Raw genomic sequence first — 19228 nt, forward strand, 5'->3', positions numbered from 1 at the left:
TTACAGCTTGATTAGTGGAGAAATCACCCTGGACTCAAATCTTGGTTTTGGCTGAATGACTTTAGATAAGTTACTCAACCTATTTTTCTTAACTAAGTTTTTCATCTGTAAAATGGGAGAAATAACATGACTTTTTTCATAGTGTCCTAAGAATAAAAGTATGAATGTAGAGTTCAGCACAGTATCTGGGATACTAGTTTCTATTGTTATTATCATCTCACACTTAGATTGCTGAAATTGTATCCTGTCTTTTACACTTGTTCTTGCTCTCTCCAATCTTCTCCCCACAAAAGAGAGACTTTTAATAAATATAAATATAATCACATGCCTCTCTATTTCCCTGGAAACCCATTAATGGTTTTATAGGGTTTTTAGAATAGACAGGCACCTGATTGTGGCTCAGTGGATTGAGCACCAGCCTGTGAACTGAAAGGTTGCAAGTCTGATCCCCATTAAGGGTACATGCATGGGTTGTACACCAGACCCCCAGTTGAGGGCGTGTGAGAGGCAACCCATTGTTGTTTCTCACATTGATGTTTCTTTCCCCTTCTTTCTTTCTTTCTTCCTCCCCAACTCTCTAAGAATAAATAAATAAAATCTTAAAAAAAAAAAAAGAATAGGCAGACCCATTCATTTCTTATCTAATCACTATGCTTTAACCAAACTGGCTAAGCTCCTTAGACAGGTCACATTCACTCCAAGAGGGCTTTTGCCCGTAACGTTTCCCTTTTTTCGAAAACCGCCTCCAAGTTATAGTTTAATCCTAATCAACCTTCAGACTTCAGCTAAAAAGTCACTTCCTCCCTAAGTCTGGTCCCTCTATTTTACAGTCTCATAGTACCATGTTCCACTCTGTCCTACAACTTCTCAGTTTGCACTTACACATTTTTATACGTGACTATTATTAATTATTACTATAATTTTCTCCAACCAACATCTCCTGAAATTCCTCCCACCCAAGGTTGCTCCATTCACCATCTCATCTAAGAAAACAGCAGTATCATTTTTCTAGTTGTTCAGGCCAAAACTCTTGGATTCTCACTCACACTCCATATCCATCAGAAAATTCTATTGCCTCCTCAGAATTCAACCACTTTCCAAACATTTCAACTACCCATCATGGTCAAAGCCACATCATCACTTCCTGAATTTTTTTATTAGCTCCTAACAATCTCCTTGTTTCCTTCTTTGTCCACCACCACTTACCCACTTGTAAATTTACAACAAGGCAGCTAGGCTGATCATTTAAATATATGTCAAATCATGTCATTCCTCTACTCAGACCCTCCAATAACTTGTCATCTGCTAGGGACAGAATGGTGTCCCCCTCCCCAGTCCGTATATCAAAGTCCTAAACTATGTGACTATATTGAAGATAGTGTTTTAAGGAGGTTTTTAAGGATAGTGTTTTGCCATGTATAATGCACACCCACATTTTTGGCCCAAACTTTCAAGAAAAAAAACTTTCGTTTTAGTTTTTAATTCAATTATTTATTTATTTATATTTAGATACTTGTTTTTTTTTATATTATAAAGGACTTTTACCATTTATTTTTCAACATATTATGGTACAAGAAATTTTATGTAACACATAACTACAAAACACAAGAACAGATACAAGGTATTTCAGATACTACCCACATATAATGCACATCCTTATTTTTCCCTTAAAAAATGTGGGCAAAAAGTGTGCATTATACACGACAAACTATGGTATCAAGATTTAATGAAGTCATAAGAGCAAAGCCCTGATCAGATAGAACAAGTGCCCTTATAAGAAGAGGCACCTGAGTTCTGTCTTTAACATGTGACCACACAATGAGGGGACACTCTGCAACCTGTCACCAAAACTTGGCCAAACTGGCACCCTGATCTCACTTTCCAGCCCCCAGAACTGTAAAAAAATAAATTTCTTTTTCAGTTACCCTGTCTATGATATTTTGTTAGGGCAGTCCAAGTTGACTAATACACTGTCCCACTCAGAGTAAAAGTCCTTCCAATAGCCTAAGTCCTACATGATTTGGTCTTTCGTATCCCCAATCTGTAAGCTCTCTGATCTAATCGCCTTTGATTTCCCCATCCCTTAAGCAGCTTCAGCCACACTGGCCTACATGAAATTTCCATGAACATGTCAGACATGCTGTCACCTTTTTGTTTTTCTGCTTGGAATATTCTTTTCCAAATATTTGCATTACCCACTTCCTCACTCAAATGTCACCTCAGTGGGACCATCCTATGAAAAATTTTACCACCTCCATCTCATATACCTCTCCTAGTCCCTTTTCCTTAGCACTCCCAAGCATGCTCTATATTTCTAGGTATTTCTATCTTCCTACAGCATGCCAAATACTTTATCCATTTATCATTTATTGCCCCTCCTCACTTTCCCCAGACAATGAACTCCATGAGAGAGGACACTGTCTGTTTTGCTCACTGTTATATCCCCAGAACACAGAGCACCTCATAGTAGACACTTACCCTTTGTGCAGTTCAATGAATGTTGAACTCCAATAGCTATCTAATTAGCATTGGAACTAAGAGGTACCACACAGATCAGCTACCAAGACAGAAATCCCCTAGTAGAAATAGCATTTCCTAAAGGACCACCTGATTTTTCTGGCCTCTTCTGTTTTTTTTTGCTAATATTACTAGTGTGCAAGAAGGCATTTAGAAAGTGTGCCTACATGACCCAAGAGAGGTTCTTTCCTCTCTCCATCTCTACAACAGAGATAATAAAATGAGATGAAAAGTTGTGCAAGTCAAATAAGATAATGGTTGCGACAATTTTTTGGGAACTACCTGGTTGCAGTTTTCTTAACAGTACTGTATTTCCAAACAGCTCTGCAAACTCTGCGGTTCTTCAACGGTTCAGCAAAGGACCGTGTTTATCCCCACAAATATAAAAATATATAAATACAAATACAGGCAAGTGATCTAAGAAGCCATTCATTGTTATCTGTTTTCATGTAGGGCTGTGGGTAGAATTTAGGTTAAAAATGAATTCTGCTAAGCACGTTGCAAAATAATTATCTCCTATATTTTACATTAGAACAAATTGACCTGCAGAGAAGTACCTTTTTATTTTAATTAAAACAGGAATGATTCACAACCTACACCATATTGAAAGTTCCAGGTTACTGCTCTCATATTCATTTCTGAGCTTCCCAGCATTTTTAGAAATACCTCAAGTTAAAAATCCTCATGAAACAATAAGGTATCACAACTAAACTCCCTGCTCACCTTCAAACACCACAGCTTTTAAAATAAAGGTGTCATCGAAGTGTGGACACACCCACTGCATCACCACTGGGATTAGTCTCTGGTTATGCAAATCTAACGCTGCCAGGCGGGAGAGTTTACAGCCTCAAAGACGGCACAGAGGAAATCCTGCTTCCCGCTAGGCTCAGGCCTGGAGTGTGTGCGGGCGTCACGGCGGGCAGGAGCTCCCAGTAGGTTTCGCCAAAGGGCGAACCTCGCCCGCAACTCCGGAAGCACCTGCGGGAGGGTCGGGAAAGCCCCCGGCATCACCGGGGCAGCCGATCGCTCCAGCACTACCGCGGGTACCACGCGCCTGAGGGACAGCGGCCCAATAACCCTGCAGCATCTCGCGAGATCTCGCCAGCTCAGCCTAAGTACTGCGCGCTCATAACTTAAAAAAAAAAAAAAAAAAAGCCAGCAGTCTAGATCCTCTAGAGCTGCCCGGTGTGGTGGCAGCTGCCTCGGGAGCTGCAGCATTCCGCGTGCGCCGAGGCAGGGCCCGCGCGCCCATTCGCTAGCCGTCGGCAGCCGGGTCTGCGGTGGCTCCGGCTACCGTCCAGTAGACGCGCAGCCCTAGGGGCGGGGAGAGAAGAAGGCGGCCGGGGGGCCTGCTCCTCATCTCCGCAGAGCGGGGCGGGGGAAGGAGGTGGAGGAGTGGGAGGAGGGCGACGGAAGAGGAGGTAGCGGCGCGGAGATCTTCCCGGCGACAGCGGTCAGGAGGTGCACTGCTGCTCCTCCACCGCGCTGCTCGTGCTCCCCGAAGCCCGGCGCGGACTGGCTGGACACGATCCCTGCGCTGGCTGTTCTCGCGCGGGGTCGGGGTCGCGCAAGACCTTAGGAGGGCCGGGGCGCCGGGGGAGCGTCCGCTGGGCGTCACTGCGGGACCGCGGGTGGGCGGGCTGAGGGGTGGAGGAGCCACGGGCCCCGCCTCCCGCGTGCTGCAGCTAGAGCCGCCACTGCCGTGGCCCCGCCGAGCCTTTAAACAGCGGGGACCGCCCCGCGCCGGCTGCACTCTCGCGCTGACTGGGCTGCGGGCGGCGGAGAGCCGGCCACCGGGAGAGCGACTCCCTCGTCAGGCGTTGCGACCGCGGAGGGCGTGCAGCCCGCGACGTCCGCCAGGCTCTCTGGGTCCGCCGAGGGTCGGGTGGTGATGGAGCCGAGGCCTACGGCGCCCTCCTCCGGCGCCCCTAGGCTATCTGGGGTCGGAGAGACGCCGCCAGCCGCCGCGCTAGCCGCTCCCGGGGTGGACCTGCCCGGCGCGGCTGTGCTCTCGGTGCCGGAGGATGCTGCGGCCGCTAGCCTGGGTGGCGGCGGGGTCCGCGGGGAGGGCGCCGCGGCGGCCGGGGACGGACTGGGCAGACCCCTGGGGCCCACCCCGAGCCAGAGCCGCTTCCAGGTGGACCTGGTTTCCGAGAACGCCGGGCGAGCTGCCGCGGCGGCGGCTGCAGCTGGTGTTGGGACGGGGAGCAAGGAGACCTCGGTGGATGGGAAAGCAATCGGCGAAAGCGGGCCTGCGAAAGGCAGCGAGGAAGCCAAGGGCCGCTTCCGTGTGAACTTCGTGGACCCGGCTGCCTCCTCTTCAGCTGAGGAGAGCCTGTCGGATGCGGCGGGGGTCGGAGGCGACGGGCCCAACGTGAGCTTCCAGAACGGTGGGGACACAGTGCTGAGCGAGGGCAGCAGCCTGCACTCGGGCGGCGGCGGCAGTGGGCACCACCAGCACTACTACTATGACACCCACACCAATACCTACTACCTGCGCACCTTCGGCCACAACACCATGGACGCCGTGCCCAGGATCGATCACTACCGGCACACAGTAGCGCAGCTGGGCGAGAAGTTGCTCCGGCCCAGTCTAGCGGAGCTTCACGACGAGCTGGAAAAGGTGAGCTCTCCTGGCCCTCCTTCCTTCCCCAACCACTGGTTCGCACCGACCGCGGGATGTGGCCGCTGGCTCTCCACCGGTGAGGTGGCGGGAATGGATGTGCACGACTTGCAAGCATCTCTGGATTCAGCTGTCAAGGGTGGAATTGCAGAGGAATGTAACTTAATCTCTTAAAAGTTTGCTGCGGGTTAGACTAGTTACGAGATACAGGAGAGATTGCATTTAATAACTTTCCTCTTGCACTTACATTGCTCGTTTATGCTGGTTTCCACCCGACCTTAACAATTACCATCCCTCTGAATGAGTTATGCTTCTGGACCCTGGGAAGGGAATGTACAGGAGGTATAGGTGAGAAAGAAGGTCAGTTCGTAGAGAAGAGCACACCTCCATCTGTGTTAAAGATTGTATTGTAGGGCTCACGTACACCCATTAGGGGTCCCAAGAGTGGGAACTTCAGTGTTTGAAGAAAAAATATTAAAACTCAATTCCTGCAGTCCTGAATATGCAAAGATCATAAATCTTGGGACATGGTGTTCCTGATAATGGCATAAATCCATTTTTAATGTAAACCTTTTGGGAGAGTACTATTTAAAAAGGCGGGGGAGGGGCTCAGCTGGGAAGGGAGGGAAGAGATAGAGAGAGATTGAGAGAGTGAGTGCTTTTTTCTGTGGAGGAAGTCCAGAAAGACTTTCTGGGGTCTTGCATAAGTAGTTAACACTTTGTGAAGAGAAAATCATTCCTATATCGTTTCTGTAATTCTATTTTATGGCCATATACGGCTTTTATCTTTTATTTCTTTATGGTACAAAATTGGGATTTCAAGACAACATTGATGCTTCTGAAATTCCATCAATTAATATTTAACTTTTTTATGGGTTGGGATTACTTGAAGTTTGCTTTTACAGTGTGTAATGACCACATTGATGGAATGTGGTGAATGCAGAGTTGGTACCGTACAGGTTGAAAAGATCACAGTGTGGACAAGTTTAAATACAGAAGTATGAAGTTTCTTTTTGATACGATTATTTGATCTCATAGTCATTTCATACAATAATGTATTTGTCCCAATGTTTGATAATGTAGCATTCATACAGTTTGAAATAATTCTCTCAACGCTTACAACTTATTGAATAGAAGCCTGACATCATTTAGCTTTGGATAATAGTACTCTTTTGTTATTCCGTTGTGGTATTTTGTCATATTAGAAGAAAAACAGTTTTCATGATGGTTACTTATACTCCGATAGTTTCTCTCAAATCTATTATTTTTTCCTTTCAAACTCAAAATCTTTACAAAGTTGATATGTACCTGGTAATTTTCCTTTTTTGTGTGAGAACTTTTATTATTGAAAACACCAGGTTTATTTCACCAGAGCTGAGTAGGTTAGCAGTAAAGCACTTTATATTTACCCGTAAGTTCTAGAAAGGCTTTTTGTACATTGAAGGATGTTATATTCCTTGAACTTGTATGCCTCCTAGGAAAGTGTTGTTATTTTAAATTAAGTTTTCTCGGTAAGGGAAAGGCATTTGAAGTTCCCCACAACTTTGGTTTTGTGTGTGTGTGTGTGTTTATTTTGGCATTATTGGATCAGTTTACAATGTCTAAAAAAGAACACCTGTATTGTAAGTTGTGTAGCAGTGGAAGGCACCCAGCTTTTCAGTTTCAGCTTTTTCAGCTTTCAGGGTTATTGTAAAGACTAGAAAATGCACATAAAGGCTCATGTTCAATGCTTGAAAAATAATGGCTAGTGTAGTTAGAGTTTCGATCTTATATTGGCCCTTCAGAAAGTATCTAAACTCCATGAGTCCAATTTTAGACCCTCTTAATTCCTACATTATTTGATGAATACAGTATGTAAAATGTTATGTTCAGAGTTTCACTTATGCAACAAGTGGTATAGTGAATTCTTTGTAGTTTTTTATATTCTACCACTGAGGTCCTTTATGGCCAAAAACCCCTCTAAAAACGTTTATTAGTTAACTAAGCATAGAATATAATATTGAAGATAATTTTGCTTAGAAGTTAGCAAATACATTAAAGAAAAGTTTTGTGTTAGGGAGTACATATCTGCCTATACCGCTGTTAGAGGAGGGCAGGAGTGGGGGATAGTACTGATTGGGCAGGTCCTAAAAGTTGTTTCTCATCCTGTCTAGATTGAGTTCTGTCTCCTTAAAACCTCTTCTAATGCTTCTAGCCCTCAGTGAACCAAATGTTATAAAATGTTAAGAGTTTTATAACATTTAATTTTAGCGCTTTATTGATTATCATGTAGTATAATACTTTGGTCACCAAATACTTAAGGATCTACCATGGGTCTGACTCTATGCTAGGAACTATGGAAGAACAAAAGAAGTGAAAACATAAGCTGTCAGAAACTTAGGGAACTTGTCTTCCTTCTACTTGAATCCTTTTCATTACCCAGCACTGTGATTTTTTGAAGTACTTTGCCTAAAAATCCAACTGAAGGGGATTAGTTAAATATCTGTGGTGTATCTTGCTGTATTATGCAGCCATTCTAGGGCCAGGACTCTTGAGTTGTCCGTTTATCGAATATTTACTGGTCAGAGGAGTTTCTTAGCTGTTGGACACATGGATGTGGCATTGTGCAATGAGGCAGTGATTAGGGAGACAGATACCGACTCAGTTTAAACATACACTAACCAAATAGTTGTACATATAACATAGTTATAAACTTTTTATTTTCAATGCTAGGGAAGCAAAGTATAGGCTGCTAGTGAGGATATAATAGGACCTAATTTTAATTGTGGCTGGGGAGGCCTGTTTCAAGAAGTGTGACATTAAATCACAAACCTGAAGGATAAGTTGATGATAGGGTAGGAAAACATTCTAGGTCAAAGGAACAGCATATATGAAGGTCATAAGGTGAGAAAAGGATACATCCAGAGAACTATAAGGAGGCCAGTGTAAGATTTTACTATAAATGTAGTTAGAAGTGATTGAAGTATTTTGTGTGAGGTAGCAACACAATCTGTATTTTAACATCTCTGGCTGCTGGGTGGAGAATGGACTGGCAGGGGCAAGGATGGAAGTAGGGAGACCCAATCTATTACTATGGTCTGGGGTACAGAAAATAAGCCTTGGTGGCAGATTGAATTGGATGTAGATAGGTTGGGCAAGGGAGTGAAAGAGAAGCTGATCCTCAGGTTTTGGACTTGAGCAACTGAATAGATGGCAGTACTGTTGCCTGAGATGAGAAAGATTAGAGAAGGAGTAGATATTGGCAGGGTGGGTAAAGAAAGAATTCTGTTTGAGTAGCCTCTAAGACATCTTAGTCCATGAGTCATGAGGGAGGGAGGCAGAAATATATGTGTGTCGTGTGTATGTGTTTGTGTATATGTGTATGTGTGTATGTAGTGTCTAAGGTTGTGGCTGAAATTACCTAAGGAGAGTGAGTAGATAAGAGAACAGGTACAGGTTCTGGGATTGAGCCTAGAGAATGTCCAAAGGTATGTTAGGGATCGGGGAGACACTAGCAAAGGGAATTAAGGAGAAGCTGGTAGGCTGGTCATAAGTAGATAGCTAGGAGAGTAGTGTCAAGGGAGCTGAGAGAAAAGTTTTTAAAAAAGCAGAAACTCTTCAAAACTGATGCCAGTAATTGATTTTTTTTAAAGTACTTCTAAAAAATACCCAAACTAGTGATTCCTGCCCCTAAGAGAAGAAAAAATGTAGAGGAAGGGTAAACAAAGACGTATTTGATGGAAAACTTCAGCTTGTACGATGGAATGCATGTGGAAAAATATGGTGGGTAGACAATACATAATAGCTCCTACTGGATTTAAAGCATCATTAAAACAAGTTTAAAAGGTAGCATTACCTTAACATAGTTGCCTTTGGCCAAAGCTTGGGAGCCTTTTGCTCGTGATATGTCAAGCCTTTGTATGTGGCCTATTTTCAGCCTTTTTCATTAATCGAAAGGGAGTTAAAGAGAGCAACTATATCAAGTGTCTTTTATACCTTATGAACTTGTTGAATTTTTAAATTTATTTCTTAGGAAATAAAATGATGATAATGGTGATGATAAGATGGGCACATAGAAGCTGAAGACATTGCTTAATGTCACTCTCACAGAAAGTGGTGCAGGAAGGCTCCCTGTGGAGCACGCCCTCACTTTTCTTCCCCCTTTCTTTCTCAGCATGTATCTCTGCTCCCTTTCTCCTAAGTTCTAAGGGTCCCTGGGAGACTTACTACCAGGGGGGCAGTAGGCTGTAGCCCCTTGTCCTGGGCCAACCCCCGAACCTGTCTCCAAGGCCCCCTTTTCTCTGACTCTTCCCCACTTTGGTTCACTTCTGTCACTGGGACTTTTACTTCTCAGTGAGTCCATGCAGCCCAGTGTGGCTCACTTTTTTCCTAATGTTCTGGGGAGCCAAAGCAGAGCACTGCCCCAGGCTCGCTTCTGTTGCTTCTTCTATCCTGAGCCCTTCCTTTGTTTCACTGTCCCCAGCTTTAATAAATGTTCTCTCAAAATTAAAAAAAATACATAAAAAGGAGGAAAGAAAGTTGTACAGAGGGTTTCACACCCTGGTTTTTCTAATTCTAATGCCAGAACATAGTAGTAATTCCCCTTTCTTATTTCTTCCTGCCTATCCCCCAGACTGGCTCTGGGATGGCAGGGATGCTGAGGGGGACATGTTGGGGATACCACCATCACCTCTCTACCATGACCTCCCAAGAGGGTAATGATCACATAACAGAGAAATGAGGAGGAATTCTTGTGATGATGTATCATATGACCGTCTCTTTCACTGGGATCTGAACTTGTGTCTTATTCATCTCCATACAGAGAACAGATACTTAATAAAGATTTGTTCATTGCATGTATCAGGGCCGACAATCCCTCCCACTTAACAAGAACTTCCTGTAAAACATAAACAAGTATGTTATCTCCTGACTCCTATAGCTGCTTTGGACTGGGCTGTGTTGATTCTTGGGCAAGCAATTCCACACACTACTAATTACTTCAGTACGCATCTTAAGTTCTTCAAGGTTACCCTGGAGGAACAAGGATGAGCCACGTCCCTGAGGTTAGGGAGTATTTAAGTTCCAGGAGTGAGTAAAGGTGGGACCCTGATAAGAAATGCTTGCATGTGGTAAAGTCACACTTGCACAGTTTTGCCAGAGGCTTTGCCCTGTCAAACCCATGCCACCAGAGGTTAAGTCTGTTTTATCCATAATACTGTATGCATTCCCTGAATGTGGAAGAATCATATGTATACTGCCATCATACTTGATGTCTCCTGTTTGTGTATTTGTCTTCATGCTCACATTTCCAATCCTGTGCAGTTGGTATCTAAAGAACTAAAATAATATTTCTTGGTTATGTATTGAGTGTGTTTGCCTTCATTAATTTTTCATTACATGTTTTATATATGTGTTTGGAAAGTCTGTAGTAGTAATCAGATTGGTTCCATTTCATTAGTATTCATTGAAGTGAAATGAATATTAATTTGATTATTCAACAAATTCTTACTGAGTACCAACAGCACTATTCTAAGTGCTGGGGATTTTAAGTGCTGGGGATACAGCCATGAACACAGCAGAGTTACGGAGCTTTCATTCTAATGGTAGCACACAATAAACAAACAGGTCACATGTAATTGTGAAGAAAACTGAAGGTGCGTAGATGGTGATGGCTGGGGTGGGGCTGTTTTGGAGGAGTCCGAGAAAGCCTCTCTGATAGGTGAGCAGACACTAGAAGGGACTAAGGGAGGAAGTATCTGGGGGTAGAACACTCTAGGGAGATGAGCTGCAAACACCAAAACCCTGAGACGGGAGTGTGCTTGGTGTAATCGGGAAACAAGGAGACCACTTGGGCTGGAGTGAGGAAGGGGAGAGCTTTAGGAGAGGAGGTGAAAGCAGTAGTGAGGAACAAATATTGGAGAACTATGTAGATCATGATAAAGACTTAGGATTTTACTCTTGAGTGATGTAGGGAGCCATGGAGGGCTTTGAGCATAGACTTGACAATCTGACTTACCTTTTTAAAATACCTGTCTGCTCTGTGGAGGATGTACTATAAGAGGGTAATGGTGGAAGCGGGGAGACTTGTTAGAAGCCTATTACAGTATTTCAGTCAAGATGATAGGACTTTTACTAAGATAATAGAGTGTGATACAGTGAGAGGTGTTCACATACTGAATATGTCTAAAAGGTAGAATTGTTAGGATTTGCTGATGGTTTGGATGAGAGGGTGTATAGAAAGATTGATGCCAGGGTTTCCCCCTCTTTCGAATGGAGTCTGTAGCTTTGGAGATTCTGAAGACATCTGGGAAGAGCAAGTTTGGGAGGTGGATTCAGGAATTGGATTTCATTTTAGAAGTGAGTTCTACAGTGGGGTAAACACCAAATTGCAGCTCTTGGTTAGTGAAATAAAAGAACTTAAGAAAATGAGATTTAAATAATTGTATAAAATGTACTTTTATGCTACAAATTTAGGTAAAGCCATGAAAATCAGTAGTTTTTTGAAGGGATGGGGAGCCTAATACATTGATTCCACAAAGTGAAAGTGTTGGGGATGGACAGCAAGGAAAACTACTTAAAATACTGAAGTTAAAAATATATCATTGTTTTTAAACAGAAAGTAATTGGCTTTCTATTTAAAATATGAAAGCTATCATCTGCCAGTGGCTTTGTTATTCTAACACTTTCACTAGATCCAGTAGCAGTTCTGTCTTAAAACTATTACACAAGCTATGGTCCTGAACTTGGGGATTTCTAATTAGAAGAAGGGGAAAATCTGAAAGCAAAATTAGCTTAGTGGACTGTTGTCTCTCTCTCTGCAGAAGCTAATTATGGGCTGGTGTGTTTGTATTACCCTTGGGCTCAGGAATTTCTCTGCTTTAAATGTTTACTATGCTATTCCTGAACATTCACAAATTAGATATTCATTTAGGTTAAAAACCACTGGCATGGTTCTTTCTTGAGTTGGTGTGAATAAGTTCCTTTAACAATGTAGCTTTGAGTTTAGTATGCAAATCACTTTGGAGGGTAGGTGGCTTGGTAGGGCAGGCTTGATTACTCCACTGGAGGAAGACTTAGAGGATCCATGACCATCTGCTGTAATATGACTTCTACACCATCATTTTACCTAAGTAATTCTTATTAAAGTCACCAGTCACCTCCATCCTTATCACCAGTACCAGGACCCTCCCCCCCCCGCCCCCCGCCCAAGCATGCAACCTTCCAGCAGCATTTGATGTTCTTTTGAAGTCTTATCATTTCCTTGGCTTCCATAATACCACTCTGTCTTTCCATTTTTCTTCTCCCTCTCTGTGGCTCTTTCAGCCCAGTGTCTTTTGCAGTTTCCTTTATTTTTAAATTTAGCCAGCCTCAAGGTTTGATTCTTGATTCTGGCTTTTCTTCTTCCTCTGGCTTCTTTCTTCTCTTCCTATGCTGTATTATCTGTCTGTAGGCTAATGACTCCCAACATTTTGTCTCCCACCCCATACCCCTTTTCTGAGTTTTAGGCACCCATTGCCTGCTGAACATTTTTGCTTTGTATCTCAAAGGCACTCCATACTCACAAACTTATGATTTCCTCCCTCACCCTTCAGAAGCAAAACAACCTAGGCCTTTTTTCAGTGGGCCCTATGTCTCCGTGAATTCATTCATATTGCACAAGTGAGAAACCCAAGTCATCCTTGACAATTTTATTCCTCCATATCCAGTCCATCACCAAGTTCTATCACCTCTATTTCCTAAATATTCCTTTTATCTTCACTGCTGCCATCCTAGACTCAGTTGTGGCATGTCCCTCCTACAGTAGCCTTGTAACTGGGTTCCCTGAATTCACTGTGCCCTCCCATCATTATTGTACCCAGAACAATCTTTTCGAAACAAAATTGGTTATGTCATCCCTTGGCTTAAAACTAGCCCTGCACCGTCTAGCTCTGGCCTACTTGTTCCTCAGTGTTAAAATTACTCAATGGCACAATTCCTTTGGCCATTTGTGATACTATCCACAAACTCTTCCTTTCTGCCCCTTCATAACACACAGTTAACTTTTCAGTTTAAATATTTTACTTTAATCCTTATTTCCTGAGAGAGGAAGCCTTATTGTTCTCTGGTATGGAACAACCCCTTTTTTCCTTAAAGCTCTTACTTCATTTAGTGATAGTATATTTATTAATGTGGTTGAGTCAACTGGAGCTGATGTCAGACTCCATGAGAAGCAGACTATGTTTGTGGTTGTTTGTCATTATGTGTGTAGTACCCTGTGTATAGACCTGACATAGCTGACTCTCAAGCAGTGCATATTGAATAATATAACTAGTTTCTTTTTAATGAATTAATGTAGTAGAAAAGAATCTTAAACTCTTTTATATGTCTTATATTTGTTATCTTTAATCTCTGTAGTTCATTTGACAGGCAAGTTGCCCCAATTTGCACAGTTGGAGTTTAAGGCACAGAAGAGCTAAGTAACCTGTACAGTTAGAAGGCCTGTGACTGGCAGAACCAGGGGTGGTAACATTCTTACTTCCAGTTGGTATTACTTCCAAAGATTTGGACTCCTGAGTTTCATTCTATGGATATATCTTTTCCTAGTAGAAAAGTCTTCAAAAAGAAATACAAGAAAGTTTCTTATTTGTTTTGAAGATATTATTTATTTATTTTTAGAGAGGGGAAGGGAGGGAAAAAGAGAGGGAGAGAAACGTCAATGTGTGGTTGCTTCTTGTGCGCCCCCTACTGGAGACCTGGCTCACAACCCAGGCATGGCCCTGGCTGGGAATTAAACAGGCAGCCCTTTGGTTTGCACACCCAGCACCCAATCCATTGATTCATACCAGCCAGACCTAAGAAAGTTTCTTACAAATGGAATTTTGCTAAATTTTTTCTTCCATTTCCTCTGCCTTTTCATATCTGCCTCCCAAAAGCGTAATCTAAATTTGCAAATGTTCTAGGGTTGTGTTTATTAATACTGTAACCACTAATCACATGTGGCTGTTAAACTCAATTTAAATTCAATTTAAGATTTCAGTTCAGTTATTTGAGTCACATTTTAAGTGCTCAATACCCATACATGGCTGGTGGCTATTATATTGGACAGTGGAGATGTAGAACATTTCCATCATCACAGAGGTTACTGTTATATAGTACTATTTAGGAGACCTTTTTCCTTTCCTTGTTCCTCCTTTTTCTTCTTTTCTTCCACATAGTCACCACTAGTTTAAAATTATTACCATTCAAATTTTCTTCTAATTTTGCATGGAATTCTTTCTTAAAGGTTTCCAGAATATATTAGGCCCTCAATGAAGTGTTTATTGAATCAGTGGAATTTATCTTTTTCTGTCTGAGAATTGAAATGTGGTCTTTAATTAGAAAGGCTGTGTCGAATTTCTTAATATGGTACAAATTGTTAGTGTTGCTAAAGCACTCTTAAGCTACATACCTATATTTGGTCTTCAAATCTACATTTGGGGGAGATGGGTTTTCAGGAAGTCTTGGTAGCAGTCTCATTTTGGAAGGTTGTGATTCGCCTAAAGCCACATAAGTAATAGTTGGTAAAGCTGAAATTTTTAAATATTTTATTTATTTATTTTTAGAGGGGAAGAATGTGTAAGAAAAACACTGATCGAGTGCCTCCTGTCTTACCCACAACTGGGGACTTAGCAGCCCAGGCTTGTGCCCTGATCTGGAATTGACCTGGTGACCTTTCTGTTTGCAGGATGGTGCCCAACCAATTGAGCCACACTGACTTTTTTTGAAATTAGGTCTTTGTTTCCCTATCCTCTTCTTCTGGACCAGTGATTCCCAAATTTCTAAAAGGATCACTTGGAGAAAAATTAGACTTCTCTCTTCCAAAGAATGTATAGGCAACTTTTGAAAACCTTTCTGGTGATTCCCAGAAAGTCAGGTTTGAGCCCAGTATCCCGGACCATGTTGCAAGTCTTACACTTACTTTGGTTGTCCCTACGACCGTAGCACACAGTTATTTTCTTTACTCAACTTTAAAATACCCCTGTGGTAGACATGTGCTAACGATCAAAGAGCTGGCTTTAATCATTAGACAGCTATAGACTAAATTACATTAAGTTGCCCATTATTGAACATCTGCCATATTTCAGGAGCTCTCTGTTGTCTGGGCACAATAACCTTCCAAACCAGGTAGTTTACAGACAGACAAACTCAGAGGCTATAGCAACTTGCCCACGTCTCACAGCCAGTAAGTGTTAGATGCTGCAGTTAAACCTAGGCATGTTAATGAAAGCTTGCATGTCAGTATTAGGACAAACATATATGTTGCTTATTAAGTGGTCTGTTAAGATCCTACAGGGAATTTAGACATAAAAGTACTGTTAAGTTTGAATCCTGATTAGTTCATGTGGAATAATTGGTCCTAGATATTACCTCTTTTTATAGAACCTAATGGTTTCAGCTGTAAAACAATCAGTCTTTACTACTTCGAAATTAAGCTTTATGATAATTATTCTCAGCACTGGCTTACCTATACATTTCTAGAAATAATAGATTTGGCTTGGAGAAATTACTATCCCACCTATTTCAATCTCAGTCATTTGGCAGATTTGCTTATCATTAACAAAGCTGGTCCAGTAATTAAGCAAAGCAACAACATGACAACAAAAAAGATTTTACATCAAAGGGATTCACCACATCTGCACTGGGGACTATATAGTTACACTTTATACATAGTTATAAAAAATATTGCTATCTGGTTTCTAGAACCAGGGCAGGTTAGAAGGGGAAATGAACACTGGGAAAGGTGGATCCAGAGATAGCCAGCATGTTGTACAGACAGAAGATAAGAAAAGCAGAAAGACAGTTCTCAGAAAATAGCAGCCTAGAAGAGCCCTTAGTGTAGATCCAAAGATAGGACTTAAGTTTTGATTATTGCAGCATCTCTAACATTGTGCTGGCACAAATTAGCAATAGTGTTTATAATCTTTTTTTTTTTTTTAAGATTTTTAGAGAGAGGGGAAGGAAGGGAGAAAGAGAGGGAAAGAAACATCAATTGGTGTGTTTCATATGTGGCCCAACCCAGGCATGTGCCCTGACCGGAAGTGAACCAGCAACCTTTTGCTTTGTAGGACGATGCCCAACCTAGTGAAACGGGTTAGGGCCAGTGTTTATAATGATAAAAAGTAGAGTCCACAAACTACACATTTTTGGAAAATTAGTCTCAAATCATCCTAGAGCATCAAATTTTATTTTATTTCATTTTTTAGCATGTATCAGTCAATATTTTTTAATTTTTTTTATTGTGGAGTATCAAATTTTAAAAGGCTGAGGATTAATCCTTTTCAAAACCAACACTTAAAGAATTTATTCTAAGAGATTTATTATGCTTTGTTTATTTAAAATGTTCATTGTTTTACTATGAAGAGAAAATAATATAGAAGGGTTGGACAACAAAGTGATTAAACTATAATTTTGTATGCTACTCTTCTTGTCTAGCATTAAATAACTTATTAGTAAATAAGTTTTCTGGGTCACCCATAGTACTCTTGTATTTAAGTGAATGTTTGCATGTATGAACTATATGACACATGTATCATAACTTCCATTTTCTCTTTGTAGCCTGTTTAGTCCACTCACATTTATTGTGATTTGGTTATAGTTAGGCCTGGTATTTTGCAGTTTGTTTTCTGTTTTTCATTCCTCTAAACTTTTTTAGTATGACTTTCTAGTTATATGTCTTTTTGCATTATTGTTTTAGTGCTTACTCTACTTAGAATTTTGAATTTCTTCAGCTAATATATGGGAACCATAGAACAGATTACTTTTCTTTCCTTAGTGCTCTAGTTGTCATAGAAATTATAAACCCAACAATACAATGTTGTATTTTTGCTTTCAGCAGTCATATGGCTTCAAAAGAGAAAAGAAAAATAGATACCACATGGGATTTATTTTTATTTTTCATTTCCTCCTGTAGATCTGTGTTGCCATCTTAGTACTTCTTCCATGATTACTTCTTGTAATGGAGGTCAACTGGCAACAAAATTCTTTCAGTTTTTGATTATCTGAAGATATCTTTATTTCACTTTTGAAAGATAATTTTGCTGGATGTAGACTTCTTGGTTGACAGGGTTTTCTTCGTTCAGCACTTTGATAAACACTTCAGTGTCTTCTGGCCATCATTGTTTCTAAGAAGGAGAAAGCTCATCTCTATATATGTTGTTTTTAAGATTTTCTCTTTACCTTGGCTTTCAGCAATTTGACTTGCAAAGGAGTATTTCTCTTTGTGTGTCTTCTTTTTTGGGTCTGTTAAGTTTCTTAAGTTTGTAAATTGATGCTTTTCACTGCTTCCTCCTTCTGAGATCTCCATTCTGCTGTTGAGTCCATCTAGTGAATTTTTCATTTTAATTATTGTGATTTTCAGGTCTAGAATTTCTAATTAAAAAAAAATTAGCTTCCATTTCTCTGTTGAGCTAACCTCTCTGTTGCTCCCTGGTACCACATTTACCTTTAAGTAAACTTGAACATGTTTATTATACTTAGTATGAAGTTACTGTCTCCTAAATCTACCATCTGGGCTTACTTGGGGTTAATTTCTAATGATTTTTTTCCATCTGATTATGGGTTATATTTTTCTGTTTACTAATATTTTGGTGTGAAAACTGGAAATGTAGATAATACATTGTAGTGACTTTAGGTTGTGGTGGTGGTTTGTATTCTTCTAAGGATTATTGTTTTCTGTTGTAACAAGTACTTGCCTAGGTTTAAACTTCAAACTGGGTCCTCCCCAGCTTACTCAGTTGCTCATGTCTCTGTTCCATTTTATGGTTTCTACCTGCTTTTTTTTTAAACCTGGCTCCTGGGGGAAGGAGGGTAACCACCCCTACACCAAATCTCAGTTGTTAGCTGAGATTTGGGGCTTACTGTTGCTATCATTCCATTTTTTTCCTAGAGATTCTCACTTAATTTCCAGTTCTTCTAGGTTTTGGACTCTCTTCTCTGATGGTTCAAGCTAATAAGGCTTCACCTAAAACCTTCCAAGTTACACATATCTAGGGAATGCTCTCAGTTTAAAAAGGCAGTGAACTCAGGAATCTCGCCCAAAGCAGCTCTGTCTATTAAAAGTACCTGTATTTCCTTTCTGGTTTTTGCTTTTTGTCTGTTTGCCCTAGGTTCGTTCACATGCATGTATAGCCAAGCTGTTAGTCATGAATTTGAATCTTGGTCTTTCCACTAATACTTGTGTTACCTTCAGAAAAAGGACTTGCCACCTCTTATGCTCAATTTCCTTCTGTAGAAAGTGATACTTAACAATGAGAAGAAATTATATGTTCATGTGCGAAATACATGAAATACCAAGTGCATGCCATGCACTAAATGTAATTTTTGTTATCACATGTTTATCCATGTACATTGTTTCTATAATATTCTGTCCATTTATGATGTCACTAGTCATATATTTATATTCTTGACAACTTTTGGTTTTTATTTAAAAAAGTAAAACATTTTGAAATGTAACTCACATTGTTAATACTATTAATACTGGAAGGTACAAATTTTCTGGTAACTTGAATTAAAATGTTTTCAAGTTGTTGGTTTGTTAACATTAGCAAGTTGTACGGGTTTGAAATACATAATTATGCTATTCTTACTGCATTCTGTTGTAACTCAGTCTTGAATGATCAGTAAAGAACATGATGGGCTAGGAAGAGAACTGAATTCTTTGGCTGCAGTCAGCAGTTCTGACTTGGTTCATTGTAAAGTCACATGGGCACACCATCCACTTTTATCTCAGGCACTTGAGTTTGAGCTTTGCATTAATGCCACTGGATATTAATAGACCATTGTTAACCAGAGCAGATTGGATGCCTGTAAAACAATACTTTGTTTTGAGAGAGTAGTCTGTATGGGGAGCATTACACTGAATACACCAATCACCGACAGCACGGATAGGAAATGTTGGTAGTTTGGGGATGAAATAATGGCTAGTACTTGATGAAAAAAAATTGTTAGAATAAACTCAGCCACTTTGGTATCTAAATTTGCATATATGTGCATCACCTTATTATTCATTTGGCTATGTTTCATATTAATTTAACACTTTGGCTTATGTTAGTATTAAGCAGATGCTTTCAAACTATATTAGTTTTTATCTTC

The 19228-nt window shown here is 40.9% G+C and overlaps 1 protein-coding gene across 2 annotated transcripts in view; it reads left to right on the plus strand.

Annotated features, from left to right (window-relative positions):
- Positions 1 to 4258: 4258 nt before the first annotated feature.
- Positions 4259 to 19228, plus strand: part of SLC12A2 (solute carrier family 12 member 2) — an 89947-nt gene continuing 74977 nt past the window's right edge. For both annotated transcript variants that reach the window (XM_045837961.1, XM_045837962.1), the window contains exon 1: positions 4259 to 5140. In XM_045837961.1, coding sequence (XP_045693917.1) covers positions 4409 to 5140 — 732 coding nt within the window. In that variant the 5' untranslated portion in view covers positions 4259 to 4408. The remainder of the gene's footprint in view (positions 5141 to 19228) is intronic.

The sequence above is a fragment of the Phyllostomus hastatus genome, unplaced genomic scaffold (genome assembly GCF_019186645.2).
Source record: "Phyllostomus hastatus isolate PE091 unplaced genomic scaffold, TTU_PhHast_1.1 phas_contig_254, whole genome shotgun sequence".
In the NCBI taxonomy this organism is placed as follows: domain Eukaryota; kingdom Metazoa; phylum Chordata; class Mammalia; order Chiroptera; family Phyllostomidae; genus Phyllostomus; species Phyllostomus hastatus.